This window comes from Poromitra crassiceps (assembly GCF_964638095.1).
Source record: "Poromitra crassiceps genome assembly, chromosome: 4".
Taxonomy (NCBI): Eukaryota; Metazoa; Chordata; class Actinopteri; order Beryciformes; family Melamphaidae; genus Poromitra; species Poromitra crassiceps.
Window position 1 is genome coordinate 70906115 of NC_139626.1, and position 22396 is coordinate 70928510.

Genomic DNA, 22396 nt, shown 5'->3' on the forward strand with positions numbered 1-22396 from the left:
CTGACAGGAAGTTAAACGCTAGGCTATGTTAAGACTGACAGGAAGTTAAACGCTAGGCTAAGCTGAGACTGAAAGGAAGTTAAATGGTAGGCTCGGCTGAGACTGAAAGGAAGTTAAATGGTAGGCTCGGCTGAGACTGAAAGGAAGTTAAATGGTAGGCTAGGCTAGAGATTAAAAGGAAGTTGAGATGGACAAGTTCACAAGCCAAACTTGGATGCCCCCCCACTCCAAAACTCAATCCAGGGCCGCTGGATGAAGATGGATTATAAAGAGGAGATGAGATGAGAAAGGGAAGGGAAGGTTGGATGATGGATGGGTGAATGATGGATGGATGGTGGACGTACCTGTGATGGTGACTACAGAGGCGGGGGCGGGGTGATCACGACCCTGGACCTTCCTGTAGACGTCCATACCTGTGGGAAGCAGTTTGAATGGAAACCGGTTCCACTACTCAGATACAGATGTATTCCTGATGGCCAAAAACAGCATCTCAACCAGCTTCAACCCATGTGAACAGGTGGGCCGAAATCATGGCTTGATCCCCCCCCAACAGCTATGTGCCCACCTGCTCACTTGTAGTAAGTTGCTTTGGATAAGAGCTACATGTCTGAAATGTTAACATGAAGGTGACTATGATGTCATCACAGAACTTGAACAGTCATTCCCAAAAGTTCCAGGATGGCTGGAGTGGTGGCCATTTTGTATTGAACCTTTGTGCCCAAAGTCTTTCCTATAAACTGACTTAAAGCGAGTTGCTGGGGCAGAAGTTTTGCCGCAAGAACCAAACCAGCTTCTCTTCTCTGTCTCCTGGCATGCTGCCATGGATGGCATGGATGAGCTAGACAGAAGTCGGCTACAGTCTGTGCTAACTTAGCCTCATCACTAACATTAGCTTTCAGTTGAGTTTTGACAGTTTGCTAACAGACTCATCTCATCTGCTCAGTTGTTAAGCAGTGAGACAGACCTTGCAGCCTTAATGCCCAGACTCGTCTTTTCACCATAGAAATTAACCCTTAAAATCCCATAAGCAGGATTTTATGCTGTACTGTAAGAGTGGAAGGATCGTTCTATGCAAGTTCTGTGGATCACATCTGTCTGCCACTATTCATAGTATTCCGATGATGTCACAGGCCTTTTTCCTACCAATATGGCGCTACAATACACACAGCTCATTGGCTGTAAGTGTCACATGATTGTAATCACCTGTTAATTGATCACAATCACCTGTTGTTTTCTTACCAAAATGGCCGTGTGGTGATGTAACAGAATACTATCAATACTGTATGAAAACAGACACACTGGAATATGTTTAATTATACTCGTACTGTATCTGTTTTTGACTTGATGGAGGAACACCAGTGTCCGTGTTGGACAGTATTAACTTAGTGTACTCAGAATTTTTTGTTTTAATCAGGCTCTGTGTCTGTAAGCCATTTGCTGGTGAGATAGCAGCAAACTCATTCCTTATAGACGGGTTTCTTGTATACAAACATTAGTGGGTGCACGCACATCACAGGGGTAAAAGCAATTGTAGACTCATGTCTGTCTCGGTCTGTCTGACGTGCTCTCTGCTCGTTTGAGATGAGCAAGTTCTGCGCAGATTCGACCAGCGCCTTGCTTGCCCCGTTGCATGATGGTTAGAAAAGTTGTCTGACTTGCTCCTCCTGCCCGACTGCGTGAGCCACGGGACTCTCGTGAGAGCGAGGCGGGCGCAGATTTGGAGCGAGGCGCCGCAGTTGCTCCCCACCAACTGTGGTGGGGAGAGGATGACTGCGGATGACAGAGGATGACGAGAAACGCATCAAGCTGATCGCCCATTGGTTCAACACAGGTGCATCATAAACCCACAGTGAAGTGTAGAAACTTCAATTTTATATCTATTCCAAGCTGTCACTCTACATTTTACATAAATACCACCTGTAATGCCTACATTAACAATAAAATAAGTAATCTGAAGGGCTGGGTCATTTGAGCAGTGAGTGTGGGTGGCGCTAATGCATGTTTTAATTTGTTTACAAACCACTGTTAAACAAAACTGTAGAAGAAGAAAAGCAGCAGAGTTTGCTGCGGGGGTGTTCGACTTGTTGATGCCTCACCTGACTGCGCTCGGCTGCTCTCGTCTGCTTTCCAGGCGAGGCAGCAGTCAACTCAAACGAGTGTGTGGAGCGTACAGTCTATGGTGTGGAGCGGCTTTCTACCCCGGTGATGCGCGCACATCTATGTGATGACGTTGCACAGAAACCCATCTATAAAGTCTCATCATTTGGTTGAATGTGTTGTGGTGTCAATCATCATGTAAGAATGGATTTCACATTTTGCCAAAAATGGAGCCAAGTTGTAATTGTGTTTAAGTCAAGAAGGCAGGTTAAATAACTAATGAAAAGAGGTTGTGGTCTCTGCAGCTGTGAAGCCCCCCAACCCTGTGGCATCAAACAACCTGGGGGGTAAAGATCACAGAGCACGCTCAGTGAGAGCAGTGAAGGTATCAGCCTCACAGCCTCAGCGGGTAAGGAGGTCAGAGGTCAAGTCGGTCAGTGGAGCCAAGAGCATGCCCCGCGCCCCCCACCCCCACACTCCAAGGTGAGTCACTCGTCCCCAGTGTTTATGCATGCACGCATTCATTTTTCCATTCAACATCCACATCAACTCATCACCACAGCCAAGCCTCTGAAACCAGTCTCTCAATCCAGACGTTCTCTCTTCTACAATCTTCCAATGCTCCATAGACAGTCTGTACGTTTGCCCATTAAAATTTGGCCAGAGACAGACCGGAAGGAAGTTCAACGGTATTCGACCAATCACGACACATGTAAACATAACCGAGGCAGGTGATTAAGGAAATGAGCGGATGTCCCGCCTTGAGCGGACCTCCCGCTTTAAAACGGTACAACCTTCCCCTATGTGAAGTACAGATGTAGTTGCCGGGAGCATTGGCAAATTGTGCGAGACAACACGTCTGTTTTAAAGGAGAATTCTGGGGGTTTTTACACTCCGGACCTTATTTACAGCTTTATTATGATGTTTAAGTCACCCTGAGAACTTCGGTTTGATTAACATCAACAGAAACGATAATCAGCTTGAACTGCGACCTGATATCATGTATATAACGAGGGAAACAGGGCATGTGAAATGCCTGTATTTCTGTACTTATTTTTACAGTGTGTGAACCCTGGAAGTGACCCGGATGTATGTTCTTCTTCTTCTTCTTCTGTTCCACTGTAAAACCAAACAGAAGAAGAAGAAGAAGAGGTAGTACATACATCCGGCTCACTCACTGTAGCTGTATGTAGCTTAGCTTGATATATACACTGATGATATTTATCTGTTTTAGAGAATATAAACGATTCATTTGAATTCATTGGCGGCCCGTATGGAATACCCTCATATATGGATTACATGCAGCAGCCGGGGAATACCTAGGCTATGTGACGGACAGCAAACAGAGCAGGCTGTGCCAGCACTGAGGTACGTCAGATCGTTCTCATCTCGTTCTCTATATAATATAATATAAAAAATGTGACCCGCTGTGTGCCGGAAAATAAGCTAATCAAACCGAAGTTGTCAGGGTTGTGTGACTTAAACATCCTATTTAAAGCTGGAAATAAGGTCTGGGGTGTAAAAAAACAGAATTCTCCTTTAAGAGACTACTCTGAAACGAGACTTCACTCCACCCCACACTCAATAAAAGGCTGGGGGGCTTCCAGGAACCTTGACAAGTTGTTAAGGTTCTTAGAAGAACCCTGATAAACCCCTGGGTTTCAAACTGTTCAGATCTATTGAACTTTGTCCAGTATTTTTGTGGATATCAGTCAGTTAATATCTGTATTATGTCTCAGTTTGGACATAATATTATAAACATGGGCTCTCATTTATCAGGCCAGTGCATAATAACTTTAAAACGATCAACAAACATATAGGCTTACCACTTTACCACCAAAGATTGACATTGTATATTTAATTCTGAGGAGTAGCTGGATTGGGCCGATTTTCGGAAATATCGCAATATTTGGGAAATATCCAAATTTTGAACATTTAATTTCAGAGGCTGCAGCAGGCTCAGTTTTAAAGCCTGAGTGAAGTTTCTGATATCATATGAAACTAGAAGACTTAAGGAATCTATTTCTATTTGATTTCTGTGTGTGTGTGTGTGTGTGTGTGTGTGTGTGTGTGTGTGTGTGTGTGTGTGCGTGTGCGTGTGCGTGTGCGTGTGTGTGTGTGTGTCCAGTTTGAACCAGCTAGTAGACTTATATGGTATTGTCCTTAGCTAAATGTTTGCCTTTCTGCTGCCATTGCATCCATGGTTAAATCAGCAAATTGTATTTTATGGGGGGGGGGGGGGGGGGTATTTGACTTGGTACGTAGTGGTACTTGGACAGAAAAGTTTGGGAACCCCTGCATAGAGAACCAAAGTCACGCCCCTTCCCATTTTCGTGGTGGGATCCCTCACACATCCCAGACGACAGCGCTATTCCAATGTCAGAACGGACCAGCTGCTGGCAGTTGAGGAGAGAGGCCTACCTGCCGTCGCCATGATGGACCGGCTGCTGGCAGTTGAGGAGAGCGGCCTACCTACCGTCGCCAGGCATAAGGTAGATAAGCCATAATTTTTAACTATCAACAGCCTGCCCTCCTTGTAAACTTGTTTTTCTTCATGTAACGGATGTTGGTGCAGTGATAGCTACCCCTAGACCCGAGTTTGTTCAGAATATTGAGACCAATCCGTGACAGCATAATAAAAGAATGTACATGTACAGTAAATCTAAGATTTTGGTACGTAGCTGAAGCAGGAAGTACTGTAGGCGGTGACTTTGGCTCTCTATTGATCACACAAATAGGCTATATATAAATAAGATTGATCATTAAAGCGCTGACAGGGTTCTGTGCAGCCTCGACTTGGAGCCTTGCTGCCGACTAGTGGCGAACGTAACCCAGCGTGTTGGCTGCAGTACACCTCCGAAACACTAGGTGGCTTGTGGTGCACTCATGTCCATTACATACATGTAGGCCCCTATCTTCCCACTGGCCTTAGGCGCTAAACTGGCGTTAAACACAAAAAAACACCCTTTGCGCCTGCCTCGGGAAGATAGCATCATGTTTTTAGGCCCCGAAATGTGCTTTACGCCGAAGAGGCGTGGCGCAGTGCCAGAATAGGCCAGAATGGGCGTTTCGGCCTTAAATACCGGCCTAACGTTATCTTCGCTCCTGGCGTTAATTTAGCGTTTAGCGCTTTTCAAAACCAGGCCTTATTCAGTGCGCCGGGGATATGTGCGTAATTGCGCGCAGCTCTCCTCTGCCATCTCACTCTCTCTCTCTCACTCCCTCTCTCGCGCGTCAGACAGGCACAATTACCGATGAAAAAAAAGTTGTTATACCGTAGTTTTGAGCCCCTGTCATTCAGAGGCTGTTGCATCATCCTACCTGTGCAGTGGGGGAGAAGAAAAGGTAGCGAGAGAAAACGCCCAAACTTTCACCAATCTAATCTCATCATAGGCTATATTTTTCTAGCCGATGCGTTTAGAACATTCTTTTCACTTTGATCTTGCTATAGTGTAGCATATTTACATGCTTGCTGTATTTAAACTGCAGTGAGATTGGTTTGAGAAGCATTATGGAATAATATATATGGAGACAGACGGGGATGAAAGAGGGAGGGGGGAGCTCAGAGTGCTTTGGTCGGGCTTTTTTGACCGGATTGGATCGCTCCGTGGAATGGAACATGAAAGGGACATTGTGATTCTTTACTGCACTTCTCCGATGAGCATGTTGTGAATAATTATATACTTAAAAGGCGTGGTTATAATGCTTAAGGCCAGAGTGTAGTGCCAACATGAAAATAATGACTGCGCCGGTCCACGCCCACTAATATGGGCTGCGCCTGGCGCTAAGCGCTAATTTAAAGCCAGTGGGACAATAGGGCCCGTAATGCCTAATGACGCTATCATGTTGTTTACCAAGAACTTTGCAATCATGTTAGTGGGGGGACATTTTATTGTCCCTCCATTTCAAAACTCATTCTGGTGAGCCTGCAGAAGGCTTTGCAAGATGAGGGACAAGCACTGTTAAATGAGGAAATGACGTTTCCTCATTCCTCACAATAAGTATGTCAGCAGATACGTGCGCAGCCCAAGGCAACGGCCAATCACAGCTCTCGTGCTGGTCACGTCACGTCCGCGTTGACGCCACGGAGTCACATTTTTTAGGAGCTGCAGGCCCCCCCCCGCCGAGCTGATAGGATGGCCAGCTGCGGCGACCAATCGGCGCAGTCGGCGCTGGCGATTTCGCGTAAGCATAAAACCAGTTTTACTCCACATCCTGGGTCTGATGTTTGGTTGTTGTTGGGTTCAGTGGTTTGACTACAGTCCAGGGGTTAGGGCTAGGTTTAGATTAGGGTCAGGATTGTCCAAAAGCTATCCTGTGGCTCTCACCGCATCGGCCAATGACGTTGCAGTTGAATGGAGAAGCCACCAGCTTGCACCAGGGTGCATGTTCCTGAACACGTCTGCAACATGCGTGCGTACTGTACAGCTGTGGTCTTGGCCCTGGGCTCCACTCTGTATGCAGGGGGGATTTTATTTCTTCCTCTTTGATCCCACTCTTCACACAGCTTCCTGTACACTGTTTCATCTGTTTAATGATCAATGTGCTACACATTCCTGATGAAGTTTCCAGACTGATTCAGTGGACATCTCAATTCTTTCACACTGATCATTTAGCAAATTGTTCCTATTCCTTTTGTTTTTGAAGGACTTTGTACCCCCAGTTTTAAAAGGAGCTATATGAATAAATATTGACTTGTGGCTATGTTAGTCTGTTAGAGGTCTGTTCTGTACCATGTGTATATACAGGGTTGGGAAGTAACAGAATACATTATTTAAAATACAAAATATGAGTAACTGTATTCCATTACAGTTTACATAGGTGGCATTATGAAGATAGTTACTTTCTTTAAAAATAGAATACTTGAAAGGAATAATTTTATTTGTTTGTTTTGTTTTGTTTTATTTTATTTAGGGTTAGGGCTCTAAAATTCATATGAAGCACCCAAGCTGTGCCTGCCCCCACTTCCCCCGGCAACCCTGCTGCTATACTCTGGTGGATTAAATTAGTCTGTAAACAGTATCAGTTGCAGGACAAAACATACCACATTTGTGTTTACATACTTGCATACATTATTGGAAGGATATAGAATTATCCAGCTCAGAGCTGCCTTTCTGAGAGATGAGATGTAACCAATTTTAGTGCCTGTAATTCACATGAAATCTCTACAACAATTAATTACATAATCAATTTCCAACATGATTTTTCGCAATCTTGCCTCTTTTCAGATCACTGGCAGGCCGAGATACTAGTATGATGATATTTAAATATGATCTAGGGTAACATTCTCCTCACCTGTGTACAAATCCTTATGTAGGCCTACTACACTTGTATGAGGGGATTTTAACACAAGAAAAAGTACCTTTTGGAAAATTAATGACTGAAATTTGGTGAGGCAGCTGCATCATAACCGTAGGGGGTTTTGACTTGGTCAAGATTGTGACAGATTGGCTCATCTTCATCTGTAGGAAAAAGCCTAATCTGAGAACGAAGATGCTATCACAGAGCTACTGACGTTAAGAGCTACATCAGCTATAGTCACTAGGTGCTAGTGAATATAAAAATCCAAACTCCTAACTGTGAATGTTGGTGAGGAATATTATAGACAAATTAGAGATGGTTTGACTATGTAAAATGTTTAGCCCGGCATTCATTCGGCCTATCCCGGAGGGGGGTCCCCAGCTGGGGTCCATAGTTGGGCCCCTACGGTTCATCTGCCCTCATAAGGTTCCTCCTCAGCCAGTCACTGAGGCAATCCTGGGGATATAATTCTGCAGGTGGAAAGGTTTCCTTGTGTGCACTGGGGGTGGAGGGGGGCTCCGGTGTGTCCCGGCCTGGCCTTCTCTCTCACGCCTTATGTGTGTGGGGGCATGGGCCGGGGTGGGGGGCATCGGTGCTCTCCATCACTGGTCAAGGGATGCCGGTAGGTCAGAATATCTTAGACTAGGCTTAGTAGGCTATCAATTAGATACAGCCTAACTGTAGGCTATAGACCAGAGGTTTCCAAAGTCCGAGACCATGGGCCTTCTCTCAGAAATAGCATGGAAAAAGCTCAATGAAAAAGTTGCCTTCACTCTTATTCAAAATATTAATTCAACTATAACTGAAAGCAAAAATATTTCACTCACTCAAACTGTTTGAGCCCCCCTGGGGGGGGCCACCTCCCACTTTGGAATCCTCTGAACTGGAGTGTTATAGTGTTCAGGCTAAACTCAGACTATAGTAGAGTAGGACAGGGCAGACTAGGCTGTAGATTAGCTAGATTCCTTGTGTGCTAGTTAGTTCAGGTTAATGGTTAGAGAGTAGTCAGATTGTCTGGGCTGCTGCTCATTTGGCCTGGCCGCTTTGCTGCTAGTTCCAGTGTGCCGCTGCAGCGGGATGGCCGGGCGGATTGAGTATTAGCTGGCTGCTGTATATTCTATCTGTTCTGCTCTCCTCTCCCCTCATTTCCCTGCTCCCCCCCACACCTCCTCCCTTTCCCTGCTCTCTCCTCCCCCACATCCCCCCTGCTCCCTCCCCACCTCCTCCCTTCCCTTGCTCTCCCCCCCACACTCTCTGTCCCCCCTACCCCCCCTTTCCCTGCTCTCTCCTCCCCCACACACTCCCCACCTCCTCCCCTTCCCTGCTCTCTCCTCCCCCACATCCCCCTGCTCTCCCCCCCACCTCCTCCCTCTCCCTGCTCTCTCCTCTCCTCTCCCTGCTCCCTCCCCACCTCCTCCCTTTCCGTGCTCTCTCACTTCCCCTGCTCCCTCCCCACCTCCTCCCTTTCCCTGCCCTCTCCTCCCCCACACTCCCTGTTCACCCCCACTTCCTCCCTTTCTCTGCTCTTTCCTCCCCCACATTTCTGTCCCTTTTTCTCCCTCTCTTTCTGTCTCTCTCTATCATATGATTGTTCAGTCATGTTGTTATCATTACTACTGTAATTGTTATTGTTGTGTCAGCTAGATTTAGCTAGACATATTGTCTGTGAAGCCCTCTGAGACATGCTTGTGAATTAGGGCTATACAAATAAACTTGACTTGACTTGACTTTGACGTGAATCCATTGAAAAGGCTGAGCAACGGTGATGTTTATTTTAAACTGCCCATATTGCACTTTTATGGCGGCTATAGCTGCCTGGTGACTGCACTAACAGGTAGTGGTTTTGACTAGTCAAGATTGTGACAGATTGTGACAGGTTCCCGTCTTCCTCTCTCTTAAAAAAACACAGCTTGCTGATGAATATCGAACTTCGAGCTAAATTCACACCTTTTACCACACTGGAGTTCAGGGAAATGAGAAAGATAACAAAGTAGCTTAAAAAAAAAGAACGAAAAAAAGAAACAGCGAGGGGGGCATAAATGTTTATCTGGAATGAAATTATGAAGCCATGGTAGGATGGATGGATAGAGAAGTTAAAGGGAGGTATGGCTGGACTTAGCCTACCTCCCTTTGACTTGCAACTTCACCCTTTGACTTGCAACTACCTATATCATATCTAGCAATACAAATATTCTTAGGTTTGGGTCCAAGTGAGAAAATCTCAGCAAATGGGGGTCCGTGGCAATAATGTGGACTAAATTAGGGGCCCCTTCATATGAAAAACATTGAGAATCTCTGAGAGAGAAATTTAATTCAGAATTGAATAATAAGCTAAATATAGGACATGAAATTCTTCGTTTTATGAGCAGGACATTTATTCGCAAGTGTGAATTTAGCCAGCGAGTAGTGCTGTAAACCTCACTCCCCACGAGACCTAAGAGACACTATAGCAACAGACACTAGCGCCCATGGTTTAGCCCATGCATGGCTGGCCAATTTGGGGCCCACGGGCCAAGTCTGCCCGCCCACCATGGATTTGGAAAAAAAATAAAAAATAAAACGTGGCCGATATGACTGTCTTTCAGAGGCTGTAGAGGGCTCATTTTTAAAGCTATTGTGAGGATACTTATACCATAAATCGATTGGTATCAACCCTGTCAATCTAGCTTGTCGGCTAAATAATGCTCCAAAGTTAGGCTACATTTTGGCGAGGGAAAAATTGGCATGGCCATTTTCAAACGGGTCCCTTCACCTCTCACCTCAATATATGTGAATGACAATGGGTTCTATAGGTAGGGTTAGGGCTACACGCCTTGAGTTGCATGCACTTTCGGTGCTTTCTGTCAGAAAGGTGTCTTTCCCTTTAATTATATTATGCTTTTTTCTTTTTTCTTTTTTTACAATAAACTCAAAATCTAACTAATAAAATTACTGTTAAACAAATAAAAGTAGTGTTTTTTGTTTTTTAAATTTAAATTTTAGATTTAGAATGTAAATTGTCTAAAAAATATAATACATTTTATTGTGATGAAATTTCACCACATAAGGTCAACATTTATTTTTGGCCCACGGCCCTCCATCCAGATAAATGTTTTGCCCTTCATTGGAAAGAATTTATCTTTGCTAGAGCGTCTGCCTGCAATTGCCAGAGGTTCCAAGTTTGATTCCCAGCTGCGTGGGACTACACAACACAACGTAGAGTGAGAACCACTACAAAATTGATGTGACACGGATTGGAGTACGTTTTAGGGGGGTGAGTGTATAACATAGCCAGCAGGTGGCACTGTGCAGTGAGTAAACCTCACTCCCCAAGACCTAAGAGATGGTTGGGGAGTAACGGGATGCATGTATTCAGAATCTCTGGTGGATTCCATTTTTCAGGACAAAACATACATTACATTTGTGTTTACATGCTTGCATAACCTTTCCTCTGAAGACAGTAACAAGGTCATTGCTATAACCAGGTGTTAACTACATTCAGAGTGACCCAGACATAGGTAGACATTACTTAACTTGAATATTCCAGTGGAATATGTTACAAAATACATTTTAGGGCATGTATTCAGTATTCTGTAGTGCAAGGGTTCCCAAACTTTTCATTGCAAGTACCACTACGTACCAAACCAAATTTCCCAGGGACCAATAAAATCAAATTTGCTGATTTAACCATGCAATAGCAGCAGAAAGGCTAAATGACAATATAAGGCTACTAGCTGGTTCACAACGGACATACACGGACACACACACACACACACACACACACACACACACACACACACACACACACACACACACACACACACACACACATACACACACACACACACACACACACACACACACACACACACACACACACACACACACACACACACACACACCTGCCAACATTAGGCTGTGAAAAAAAGGACCCCTTTAAAAAAAAAATCCTCGCCAAAACTTTGGGGTGTTATTTAGCTACCTTCTAAAACTAGCAAGTCATGGTTGGTACAAATTGATTCTTTAGGTCTTCTAGTTTCATATGATACCAGAAACTTCACTCTGGCTTTAAAACGAGCCTGCAGCAGCCTCTGAAAATAAATGTTCAAAATTGTGATATTTCCCAAATATCGCGATATTTCCGAAAATCGGCCAAATATGGCTACTCCTCAGGGTTAATGTGTATTATGTAAAAACTTAGTAAAAAAATAAAATAAAATGCAATTATCTGACGGACCACCAGTCGGAGGTCTGGGGACCACAGTTTGGGAACCAATGCTAGTGGAATAGATTTAAAAATGAAGCCTCCTAACACAACACTGACTATATATAGTAACATAGTAGTAGTATATTAGTATATACTAACATGTAAGAAGTTTCTTCTGGTGTGGTCAGCGTGATAAATGAGAGCCAGAGTGTCATTAGTGCTGCATCGCTGTTATTTTACAGACTTTAATGTCAACCACTTCAAAGCACTCAGTGGGGTCTTACCATAGAGAGGTTGGTCTGTTAAGAAGTAATAAAAAAAATACTTAATCGGAAACCACCAGGAATATGTCGTTGTTGTTGTTTTTTTTTTTATAAAGAAAGCATTATTGCCAATAAAGTTGTTTAGCTTCATACCTGTTTTGATGAATCCACCTAAAATGTTAGAAAATATGAAAAAAATAAATCAGTATTTACCCTTGGTGATTCTTCTGTTTCATAAATATTTATAAGATGATTTGTTTTGTTCTGTTAAATAAATCAAAGTAAAAGTATGTTGTTGGCTCCTCTGGTCCATAAAAGCTGTTATGCTCTCCAGGCTATCTCACATGGTGTAAACTAAACTAATCCAAGCCTTCTGTCTAGAGACAACACCAAACTTGCTGAGTTTCTATCGTGCAGTGGAGAGGACAGAGACTGGAGGGACTGACTGAGTCAGACAGACAGACAGACAGACAGACAGACAGACAGACAGACAGACAGACAGACAGACAGACAGATAGACAGACAGACAGAAGGCAGCTTACCAGCTTCCTGAAGCAACACAGCTATGGGGAGAAAACATGAAAAGGATGAGAAGAACCAGAGAGAAAAACCACAGGACAAGAAGCAAGAGGAGGAAGATGAGCTGAGGAAGAAGCCATGTTGGATAGACAATTTGCATATTTCTAGATAATTGCCACATTTCAAATCACACATACTGTATAATTCCCCCTACATGCCACATTTGAATAAGTATTTAATAACTGTTAATGTTAAGTTTGTATATAAAGATCTGAATACATGATAATGTTTAGTATCTAGTGTTAAATTTGGTTTCTATTCAAAGTTATAATGATTAGTAAAGAGCATTAAAAGTTCCGACAACTTGCTAATGTTAAGTATGTAGTGTTTAGTTTGGTGTAGGCCTACGTTCAAACCAACACTGTGATATGGTCAGGGAGCAGGGAGGTTGGACACAACAGGGATAAACAGTCAGGTGCTATGTTAGCTACAGGCTAAATCAATTATAACTTAACTTAACTTAACTTACAGGCTACTGTATTCAGTCTCTATATCACTTTTGTATTTCTAACATTTCCAGTCCACTCTGCAAGGCCAAACTAACATAGCCTAATGGAAGCCTGGCAATCACTGAGTGGTCAACGGTTACAAAGGACATCACATGCCGCCATGTTGGAACAGACCAACACTTCTTCCTCCCAACTCGTCCCAATACTGACAGGTTTGGTCAGGACCGGCAAAACAGTCCTAACCTCTCCTACCTAGTGTCCTCTAGAGAGAGAGTGGCGTCAATGGAGGACCAAAATGCGAGACTCATTAGCCAATGAACAGCCAGGAATGGGTCACGCGGTACTTTTGAATGCTAAAATAAAGCTGATAATGTACAATTTGATTCAAGGGGGGAAAACAACTTTTCAAGTACAACGCAAACTGTCCATTTTGCTGCAACTCGACAGTGCGGCTTAATCCAGGACCTTACTTCCTGGAACTCTTTAGAGTAAAAAACTGGTCCATTGGAGTGAATGGAGATGTCACAACTCTTCTTACACGGCTCTGCTCCTACCTATACCAAAAGTCACATGTGAAAACCCAAACGGCATTTAAAGAGGATTTGATCATATGACTCTAGTTCATATGCATTTCACCTCAGACAAGACAGGACACTGCTTTCAAGTCTGACATTTATCTAGATTTCCTAGAAAGATGAACAACATTTCAGCTTTTCACAAACTAGGGCGCTGCTTGATGATGTCACTAGGTTGACAGTACAGTACTACAGCAGTGGAGTACTCTCCACTTACTTAAGTGTTCTTACAGTGGAGTACAGTGGAGTACAGGTACTACAGTGTTTGATTCATCAAAACGTTCAAAATCCTTACTACTGTACTGACATTATCTAACAGCGCCCTAGCGAAAAGCTGAAATGTTGTTCATCTTTCTAGCAAATCTATATCCTCCTCTTATCTCCTCTTGAAAGTGTAATCAGTCCTAACAAGTCAAACCCTGCTCTAAGTAGACCTAAGCACCGCCCCCTCCCCCAAAACAGCTCAGAGCGACAGGAGGGTCGACTGATGGCACGGCAAAGGACGAGGCGCGTCACTACCTGATCTGCACAGGGCATGCACGATAGGGTCTGCCATCTTGCACAGCTATGTACGGCGACTTCAATTGGACAAGTGTGTGACGTGTCTGCCAGATTTACAGTACACCATGCAAAGCACGAGCATCAACAGTAATGTTATCAGCTAGTGTTAGCGATCTGTAGCTAACATTAGCAGCTATAGCAAGCTATATAACCTTGTGTTAACTAATGCTTGTTGGTTGTGCATTGTGATGATTTGAATAGTGATTAGTGAGTGACAGTGTTGCCAACTATTTTCCAAGCAAAGTTACTCATTGCTTAGAAAGTCGCTAGATGACATCACATGCTAATTTGCATTTCGATATATATCGGCGTAGCCGTTGTAATCATTGGCTGTATGGTTGTAACTCCATCTGCCCAGGCCAGATTTGGCGTACACCGTTAGAAATGAGAAGCAAACTCTATCCTGCTGCTCTCAGTAGAGGAGAGAAGGGAGAGGAGAGGCTGCACTGAAGCGCTATGTGTTACAGGCAGAGAGAAGGAGAAAGAGAGAAAACCCGGCAGCAGCTGCGCCAATTTATAGGCAAAATCCGCTGGGATTCAACTGGATTCAACACATTAACATTGCTTCCCATGGTCATGAAAAGTCGCCATGTGTCGCTTTTTGAAAATAAAGTCACCAGGGGGCTCTGAAAAGTAGATACATTTGAAATGTAATGGGCTCGCTCTCTCTCCACACACACACACACACACACACACACACACACACACACACACACACACACCTCCGCTTATGGTAGGGTGGGGGGACCTTTGAAACACTTTGAAACATATGAGAAGTATTCTGTGAACTTTACACACATTAGCTAGCTAGCTCCTTATACAGCAAAAACAATCCTTTATATGTTTCAGATAACTCATAAAATGATGTTACCACATGACAGTTTCTTATTGTCAGTTTGAATCAGTCATGGTAGCAAACTAAAATGAATTCCTACCGCTAAGTAGCCTAAACAAACTGGCCAGGGGATGCAAATCCGGTAGTCAAACTCAATGCTAATATGGTTTGTCCAAGTGGCGTAGCCGTACTAGGCTATCCAAGATAGCGGACCCACTCGCGCATGCGCTGTGCAAATCGAACAGTTGTGCAGATCGGGTAGTGATAAGGCGGCCTGGCGACAGCAGAGGCAGGAAGTAAAACAGAAGAAGCCAGAGAGTGCCATGAGGTCACAGAGCTTCATGAGGTCACAGAGCTTCATGAGGTCAGAGAAGCGACAGAGAGGTGAAAGGTCATCAGATAGGCCGAGGCCCCGCCCCCCACACCTGTCCATCTCCTCCTGTTCCAGTAGGGCTCCTGCAGCTGTATGTAGAAGCGGGCCTGCTTATCGTACTCCTCATGGTCAAGTATTCTAACAGCTATGGTCTTCCTGTGGACACAAGACAGAGGACAAACAAAAAACACGGGGGGGGGGGGGGTGTCAGGGGTCAGGGGTCATGCAAGTTCAACCCACACATTCAAGCTGGGACAGACTGACGAACAGAGTCTGACAGGACTCCATCGTCACTGTTGTCATGGTGACGGAGTCTGACAGGACTCCAGCGTCACTGTCGTCGTGATGACGGAGTCAACCTTAGCTCACCCAACCTGCAGGGAGGAGGGCAGCTCTAACTTCTTATACACTTTATCTAATTTTCTTTGTTTTATTTTATTTATCTTATTCCTGTTGCTTTTCATGAGAAAATTATACTTCCTATTGCTTTTCATGAGAAAATTACACTTCCTGTTGCTTTTCATGAGAAAAGGGAGCTGGCAGTTGGGGAAAAACGCTATGCATGAACAGCCCCTTACATAGCTTGTGTGAAGCACTTTGAATTGCCTTTGTGTACGAAATGTGCTTTCTAAATAAACTTGACACTCTGGACTTTCAGACGGAAAAGGTTAGAGAGTATACAGTGTGTGTGTGTGTGTGTGTATGTGTGTGTGTATATATATATATATATATATATATATATATATATATATATATATATATATATATATATATATATATATATATATATATATATATATATGAAAGCAAATGGTCTCTCCGATCAATAATCTTGAATAGAACTGCTGTGCTACAATCTCCTGGGGAGTCTGGCGGTTATGATGCGAGCTGAGTGTGTTTATATAAACAGTAACAATGGAATTTCAAAGATCACTTTTGGCTCTAAGCCAAATTAACATCTGAATATCAAGTGTGGTTGATCCTCTTTACGAGTTCAAGAGCTGAAATGACGGCTGAGGTGTTTCTCCCTGAGGGATTGAGGTGGGTTTTGACGGACAGAGGTCATGAGTGTTAGGGGCAGGGTTAAAAGGGGGCGGGGCCACAGCACGGGGAAGACGGCGCCCCACCTTTCCTCTCACTCATCTCCAGCAACCGTGGCTCGCCCATCTCTAGGAAGAAGTTCTTGTTTTTTTCATATTCTTCGTCATCGATTATATTGATCTGAATAGTTTTGCTGAGACAAAGAGAAACAGAGACAGAGAGAGAGGTTGCAGAGAGAGGAGTGTCGGAGCTGCAGGCGTGATGAAAATACACAAAACAGATCAAATGTCAGACAGAACAAGAGGTGGTAGAGCGAAAACCAACTGCAGACCAGTCAGGAAATGCAGGCCAGTGAGACACTTCACAGGACAACACACTTCACAGGACAACAGACCCTGGGGAAGCAAAATGCACCAAAACCTTCCAATTAATTTAGTAATTTAGGGTCTTATGTGCCTCCTGTAATTGTAAGCATCAAGAAGTTGTAGACATTAGTTTCAACCCAAATGCTAAATATTGCCATTTCCCTGTTTTTACTGTTTGCTGAGGCTGGGGTTGAAGTGGGCGGTACTTAAAGGAACACTCCGCCCATTTTCAACCAGCTTTGTATCATTAGAACATCAGGAGTATATCAGAAAACTGTAAACTGTTTTGAAGTCTGTCATTTAATTTGACAGTTATTGAGTGTTAAAGTGTGGACCAGTGACATCACTGGGCCACACTAACTCAAATTAATAACTCATTAACTCAAATCAACTCTCAATAACTGTCAAACTAGATGACGGTTTTGAAGTCATTCATCTAGTTTGACAGTGATTGAGAGTTGATTTGAGTTAATGAGTTATTAATTTGAGTTAGTGTGGACCAGTGATGTCACTGGTCCACATTTTAACACTCAATAACTGTCAAATTAAATGACAGACTTCAAAACAGTTTACAGTTTTCTGATATACTACTGATGTTCTAATGATACAAAGCTGGTTGAAAATGGGCAGAGTGTTCCTTTAAGGCTCAACCTTATCCCGTCATAAAAAGTAATCAATCTTATAGAAGCTCCCAAGCTGAAATTTAAAGAATGCCACCCCCCTCCCCATAATAATAATTGATTGGATTTATATAGCGCCTTATAGACACTCAAAGCGCTTCACCTATCAGGGGAGGGAGGGGGAGGACTGACAAGCACCCAGCCTGACACAATACTCGCACATGCGCTTTGTCATTCGGCATTTGCCAGCCTAGTGACTGTGATTCACTCTTGAGCTCCAGAAATCCCCCCGGCATTCCAGCGTGACAAAGCCGTTGCCGAGTGCCCACATTCGGGCTGCAGTTGAGGAAGTGACCTCGAGCTCCAGGGAGACACAAATCGTGATTTTTTGGGGGGGGACAGAGCCTTCAGCGTGGCTGCCCCCACCCTCTGGAACGCTCTCCCTGCCGAAATCCGAAATGCCCCGACCCTGAACAGTTTCAAAACACACCTCAAAACACATCTCTTTTCCATGGCCTTTCCACATTAGTTAGTTCAGTTTAGTTCAACCATCCCTGTTGTTTGTTTTGTTTGTTTGTTTGTTTGTTTTTCCTCCCCCTCTCTCCCCTATCCTGTATCCCACTTTTGTGAAGCGACCTTGGGTTTTATGAAAGGCGCTATATAAATTAAAGTTATTATTATTATTATTATTAAATGCGTGTTTCAAAGGTCTGATCGCGGAAAGTTCTTTGTATATACATTAAACACAATATGGTCATGTTTTTGTATCTGTTTGTGAGATATTTTCAATGGTTTTTATGACAGTTATGTGTCTCGGGGAAATCACTGCGCACTGAGTGAGCGCAGCTGCCTAATGGGTTTGGGTGTGCCTTGCAGCTTGCTCGACTCTCATTGGCTATTGGCGAGCAGCAGATGATAGCCTTGGGAGCATAGTTGAATAGCATTAAGAGCATAGATATTGCAGCTCCCGATTTTATATACTTGGCGACATTCAATTCAGTTCAAATTTGACTGGGTGGTTAATAAATTCCCTGTGGTGTGACAAACTCAAAACACATATTTATGTTTAGTTTCCAGGGACTTTAAACTGAACTGCCAGTCGATAGTCTGGACCCACCTGACTGAATGTTCTTTGTGTATCATTGTCTTAAATCCATTCTGATCTAAAGGCTTCTGCTTCAATGCTTGAAATGAGTTTCTTAGACAAATATAAACAGTGAAGTTGATCCGATGTATGAATTTCTTTCCAAAGCCGTTGTCTTTCTATCTACCCCCATCTGATAAGATTTTGTCCCTGGGTCCCCCATCTGATAAGACTTTTGCTTTTCAGTGCTTCATTACAGAAGGTGTATGAAACCCATGACCAAAATAATCATGTCATTGTGTTACTTATGAATGGAATCATAGTGAAAAGGATTCCCTTTTTGCTGAGGACCCCCTGGAACCTCCTCAAGGACCCCTGGGGGTCCCCATACCCCACTTTGAGAGAATCACTGCTTTAACTAATCGAAAATATAAGATAGTTTTGATGTCTTTAGTGTTATTCTAAAATGTGGAAAATAGTAAAAATAGAAAATGCGTGTGCCCAAACTTTTGACTGGTAGTGTTAGCCCGATCACATGACCTGACATTCTGTCTCGCTCTACATAATCAGTCTGGACTTCCAGCCGCTCAAAGTGATTTCAGTGGGCGGGGCTATTTGCCTTGACAGAACGGCGGTGCATACTCTTGTTCTTGTTGATTGTTGTTATTGAGTCTATTTCTACGGCTGTGAATGTTGCCGCTCGTTGCTTCAGGAGATGCCATTACTGTTTTGCCAGCAGTTACATCATCGACTACGACACAGTCCCTGATCGGCCCGGTTCACTAAATCCCTGTGGGCAGCAGGAACTCCAGACTGTTATATAAAGGGAAACAGAATGTGAGGTCACGTGATTAGGATGTTGTTTGGCCATGATAGTGTGAAGTAGCTTCTCTGAAAAAGCCGGTTTACTGCAGCATCATGTTGGGTTTAACAATAACAATGTGAGAGCGGATCAGGAGGTTTCAGGTTAAATTAGCAAAGTGTTTTCACTTCAAATAAGTTCAGTGTGTAGCTCAAAGCTTAGCTAAGTAACTTATTGATTGATTAATGAATAAATAAATTCATTCATTCATTCATTCATAATAATGTAGCATGACACAAGTACTGTTACACTGGTTGATCCTTCAATATTGCCTTGAAGTGACAGAGGCCACAGGCGAAACAGCCCACAGTGGCCACCTGTGTGTGCGTGTGTATGCGTGCGCGCATGCGTGTGTAACCGAAGTGAATCGGCGCAGATTCCTCGTGAGTCCCGAGTGGTAGTGAGTAGGTTGGTTAAACTCACTCCCCCCAGTATGAAGGCACGTTAATCAGCTCTGCCAAGGGAGCTAGCTCTCTTGGTGCAGTGGTTAACGTGTCCGTCCCGGGGTGGATTACGGACTTAACATGGGCTGCAAGTACCACCTACACAACGCCGTTACATGTGCGTGCATGTGTGCGCGGGCGTGTATGTGTGTGTGACTGCCAGTAACAGAACACACAGATCCATGTAGTTGGAAGTTGTTGCGCTATATCATGAACAGGGCAAAGTATATGTTGGGTCAGATTATTTGGAGCTTTTACTTTGAAGAATGTCAATTTACATTTTATTTTACGCAGAGTATTTTATTTTGTAAACGGCTGTTCTAGTCGTGCGTTGGCCAACTTGGTACTTCCTCTTTGTTCCTGGACTTTCCCTGGGAAAGGTACACGCTACTCTGCTCTCTGTATTTTCATTGTTTGTGGTTGTAAATATAATGTTAACTTGGTGAGGAACACTCCTAAAGTCATTGTAAAGTCACTGTATCTACACTGGTATGTTTTAGGTTTGCAATTTTATTTCGTTTCATGCATAAATCTACTAAGTAGAGGAGAAGTGTGTTGAGGCTGTTTTGAGTCACATGGACGCCGTGAATCTCGTCATGTTAGAGCGTCACGTTACTTTCGAGAGAATGGCGCTAGCCACTAGTATGAGACAGATAGTGATTTCACTGTTATGTTACAAAGATGCTGTGAGAGACCATTGTGACCGACTGAGCTTCTGAATGTGCTTTTCTCATTGTCAATACAGGTACTGTATGTGGGTTTATGCAGTTTATTATTTTGATGGAAATTACAGTGTAAGAATTATTTATTTATACAGTTGCACTTTATGTATTTATTTTTATTATTTTATTTTATGTAAATGCTGTTGTCTCTTTGTTCCTGGACTTTCCCTGGGAAAGATGCTGTGAGAGACCATTGTGACTGACTGAGCTTCTGAATGTGCTTTTCTCATTGTCAATACAGAAACATTGCTCAAACAGCTCTGGGGAACTGTCCATTATTTCATTCAAACACAACGCAGAGTCAGACCCATTACACAATATTGCCTTCATGTTTATATATCCACATATTAAAAAAATCCAATATGGTGCATCACCCGCCTGCGCCCCAAACATAATATAAATATAGTCCAAACTCAACTTGAAATACAGCGCAGTCTGATCTGAACTCTGCAGTTTACAGCAGCCTCCGGTTTCTCATGTGCTCTGGGTGGAAACAGTTGCATGGCAGACAAGAGTGTGAACAGCACGATATAAACCAGTGTCAACATGTTGACTCTGTGGCGGGTTGGGGGTTTGGGGGGCCGGCGGTGGACCTCCCCAGGCAGCGGAGGAGGAGCACAGAGGAACGGGCTCCGCTCCATCTGTCTGCTTTATAGGCTGAGCCTGACAGAGAGCAGGGACCCCGCTCACTCACCGCACAAAGGCTTCCCTAATAAGGAGAGCAGAGGACGAACAGCTATCTGCCTGCCTGATGTTTATCAACAACCAGCGGAGGAGGGGGAAGGAGGAGAGGCGAGAGGAGGAGATGAGGAGAAGAGAAGAGAAGAGAAGAGAAGAGAAGAGAAGAGAAGAGAAGAGAGGAGAGGAGAGGAGAGGAGAGGAGAGAGGAGTAAAATGGCGATCTGGTGGAGACAGAACGCACCGCAGCCATGTTGTTAGCATTAGCGCTAACCTCTGCAAACACGCTGTCAAACAGCTCACTAGCTCGTCAACAGCTTCAACCAGCTCTAAAACAATGACTAGACCAGGAGACTAAACACTGAATGGATTATAAGTGTTTTCATTTGTCTCATGTTGTATATACAGTATTGGACTGCACCTGCAATTTTATGATTTTGTCTTTTAGATATCTTTTTTATCTCTGAAAAACGATATGATACGCTGTATACTTAAACTAAAACAAATCCCTTGTATGTAATCTGGCATATCGTGGCAATAAAGTGATTATCATCCTCATTTATTCTCATTCATTCATTTGAAGGTGGAACACGTAGCCTTTATAAAACGGCTCTCTCAAATTGGCTCACAGCTGTGGTATATTTAGCGTATACCACGCTAATATACCACAGTTATGATAAAACGTGAAAATGTTTACTGTCGTCTCCTGCTAGTGATGTCATCGGTATACGACAGCTAGGTAGCCACTAGCTAGCTAATGGCAATAGAGTACCACAGGGATGACGTATTTTTGTAGTCGGAACGCGGAAGTCCCGGACTTCCGGGTTCTTCACTGTTTCTGCCTATGGGATTTTTTAATGGGTTTTTGGCGCGATGCTTCAAATAAGGTCTCTGGGCAACGCAAGCTTATTCAAACGCGAACCTGTGTTCAGCAGGATAATCTTCACAAATGAGGACCACTTTCATGAGTTTTGAAGCATAAATGCGAGCCCTAGAAGTAAAAAGCTCATAAACTAAGCTAAGCTATTTCAGAACTACACACAGTGTCGCATATAGGCTTCCACGTCACGTCACCACAGCCAAATTCAAGAGAGTATGATTTCTGAATAATAGCCATTTCAATTTGAGTTATTTATTCCTTTCATATTGCCATGCTTGGTAACATTTTATAAAAGCAATAGCAATTATATAGGGCCTAATCCCAAACCAGCCCCTATAACCACTCACCCCCGCACGTTCACGTGGAGGGGTCACCATATTATGGGCCATCCCAAACCAATCACTCACCCCCGCACGTTCACGTGGAGGGGTCACCATATTATGGGCCATCCCAAACCAATCAGCAGGAGTGTGAGTGAATTG

The 22396-nt window shown here is 43.7% G+C and overlaps 1 protein-coding gene across 4 annotated transcripts in view; it reads right to left on the bottom strand.

The window, feature by feature from the left end:
- Window positions 1-22396, bottom strand: part of slc8a1a (solute carrier family 8 member 1a) — a gene marked incomplete at both ends in the record, with an annotated part of 48878 nt that overhangs the window by 15409 nt on the left and 11073 nt on the right. Inside the window, 4 exons of one of the 4 annotated variants that reach the window (XM_083635180.1) lie at window positions 345-413; window positions 12001-12018; window positions 12390-12410; window positions 16347-16453. In XM_083635180.1, coding sequence (XP_083491306.1) covers window positions 345-413; window positions 12001-12018; window positions 12390-12410; window positions 16347-16453 — 215 coding nt within the window. Of the gene's footprint in view, window positions 1-344; window positions 430-12000; window positions 12019-12389; window positions 12411-15269; window positions 15376-16322; window positions 16454-22396 lie in introns of all 4 variants that reach the window. The other 3 variants (XM_083635179.1, XM_083635181.1, XM_083635182.1) reach the window with 3 other exon arrangements.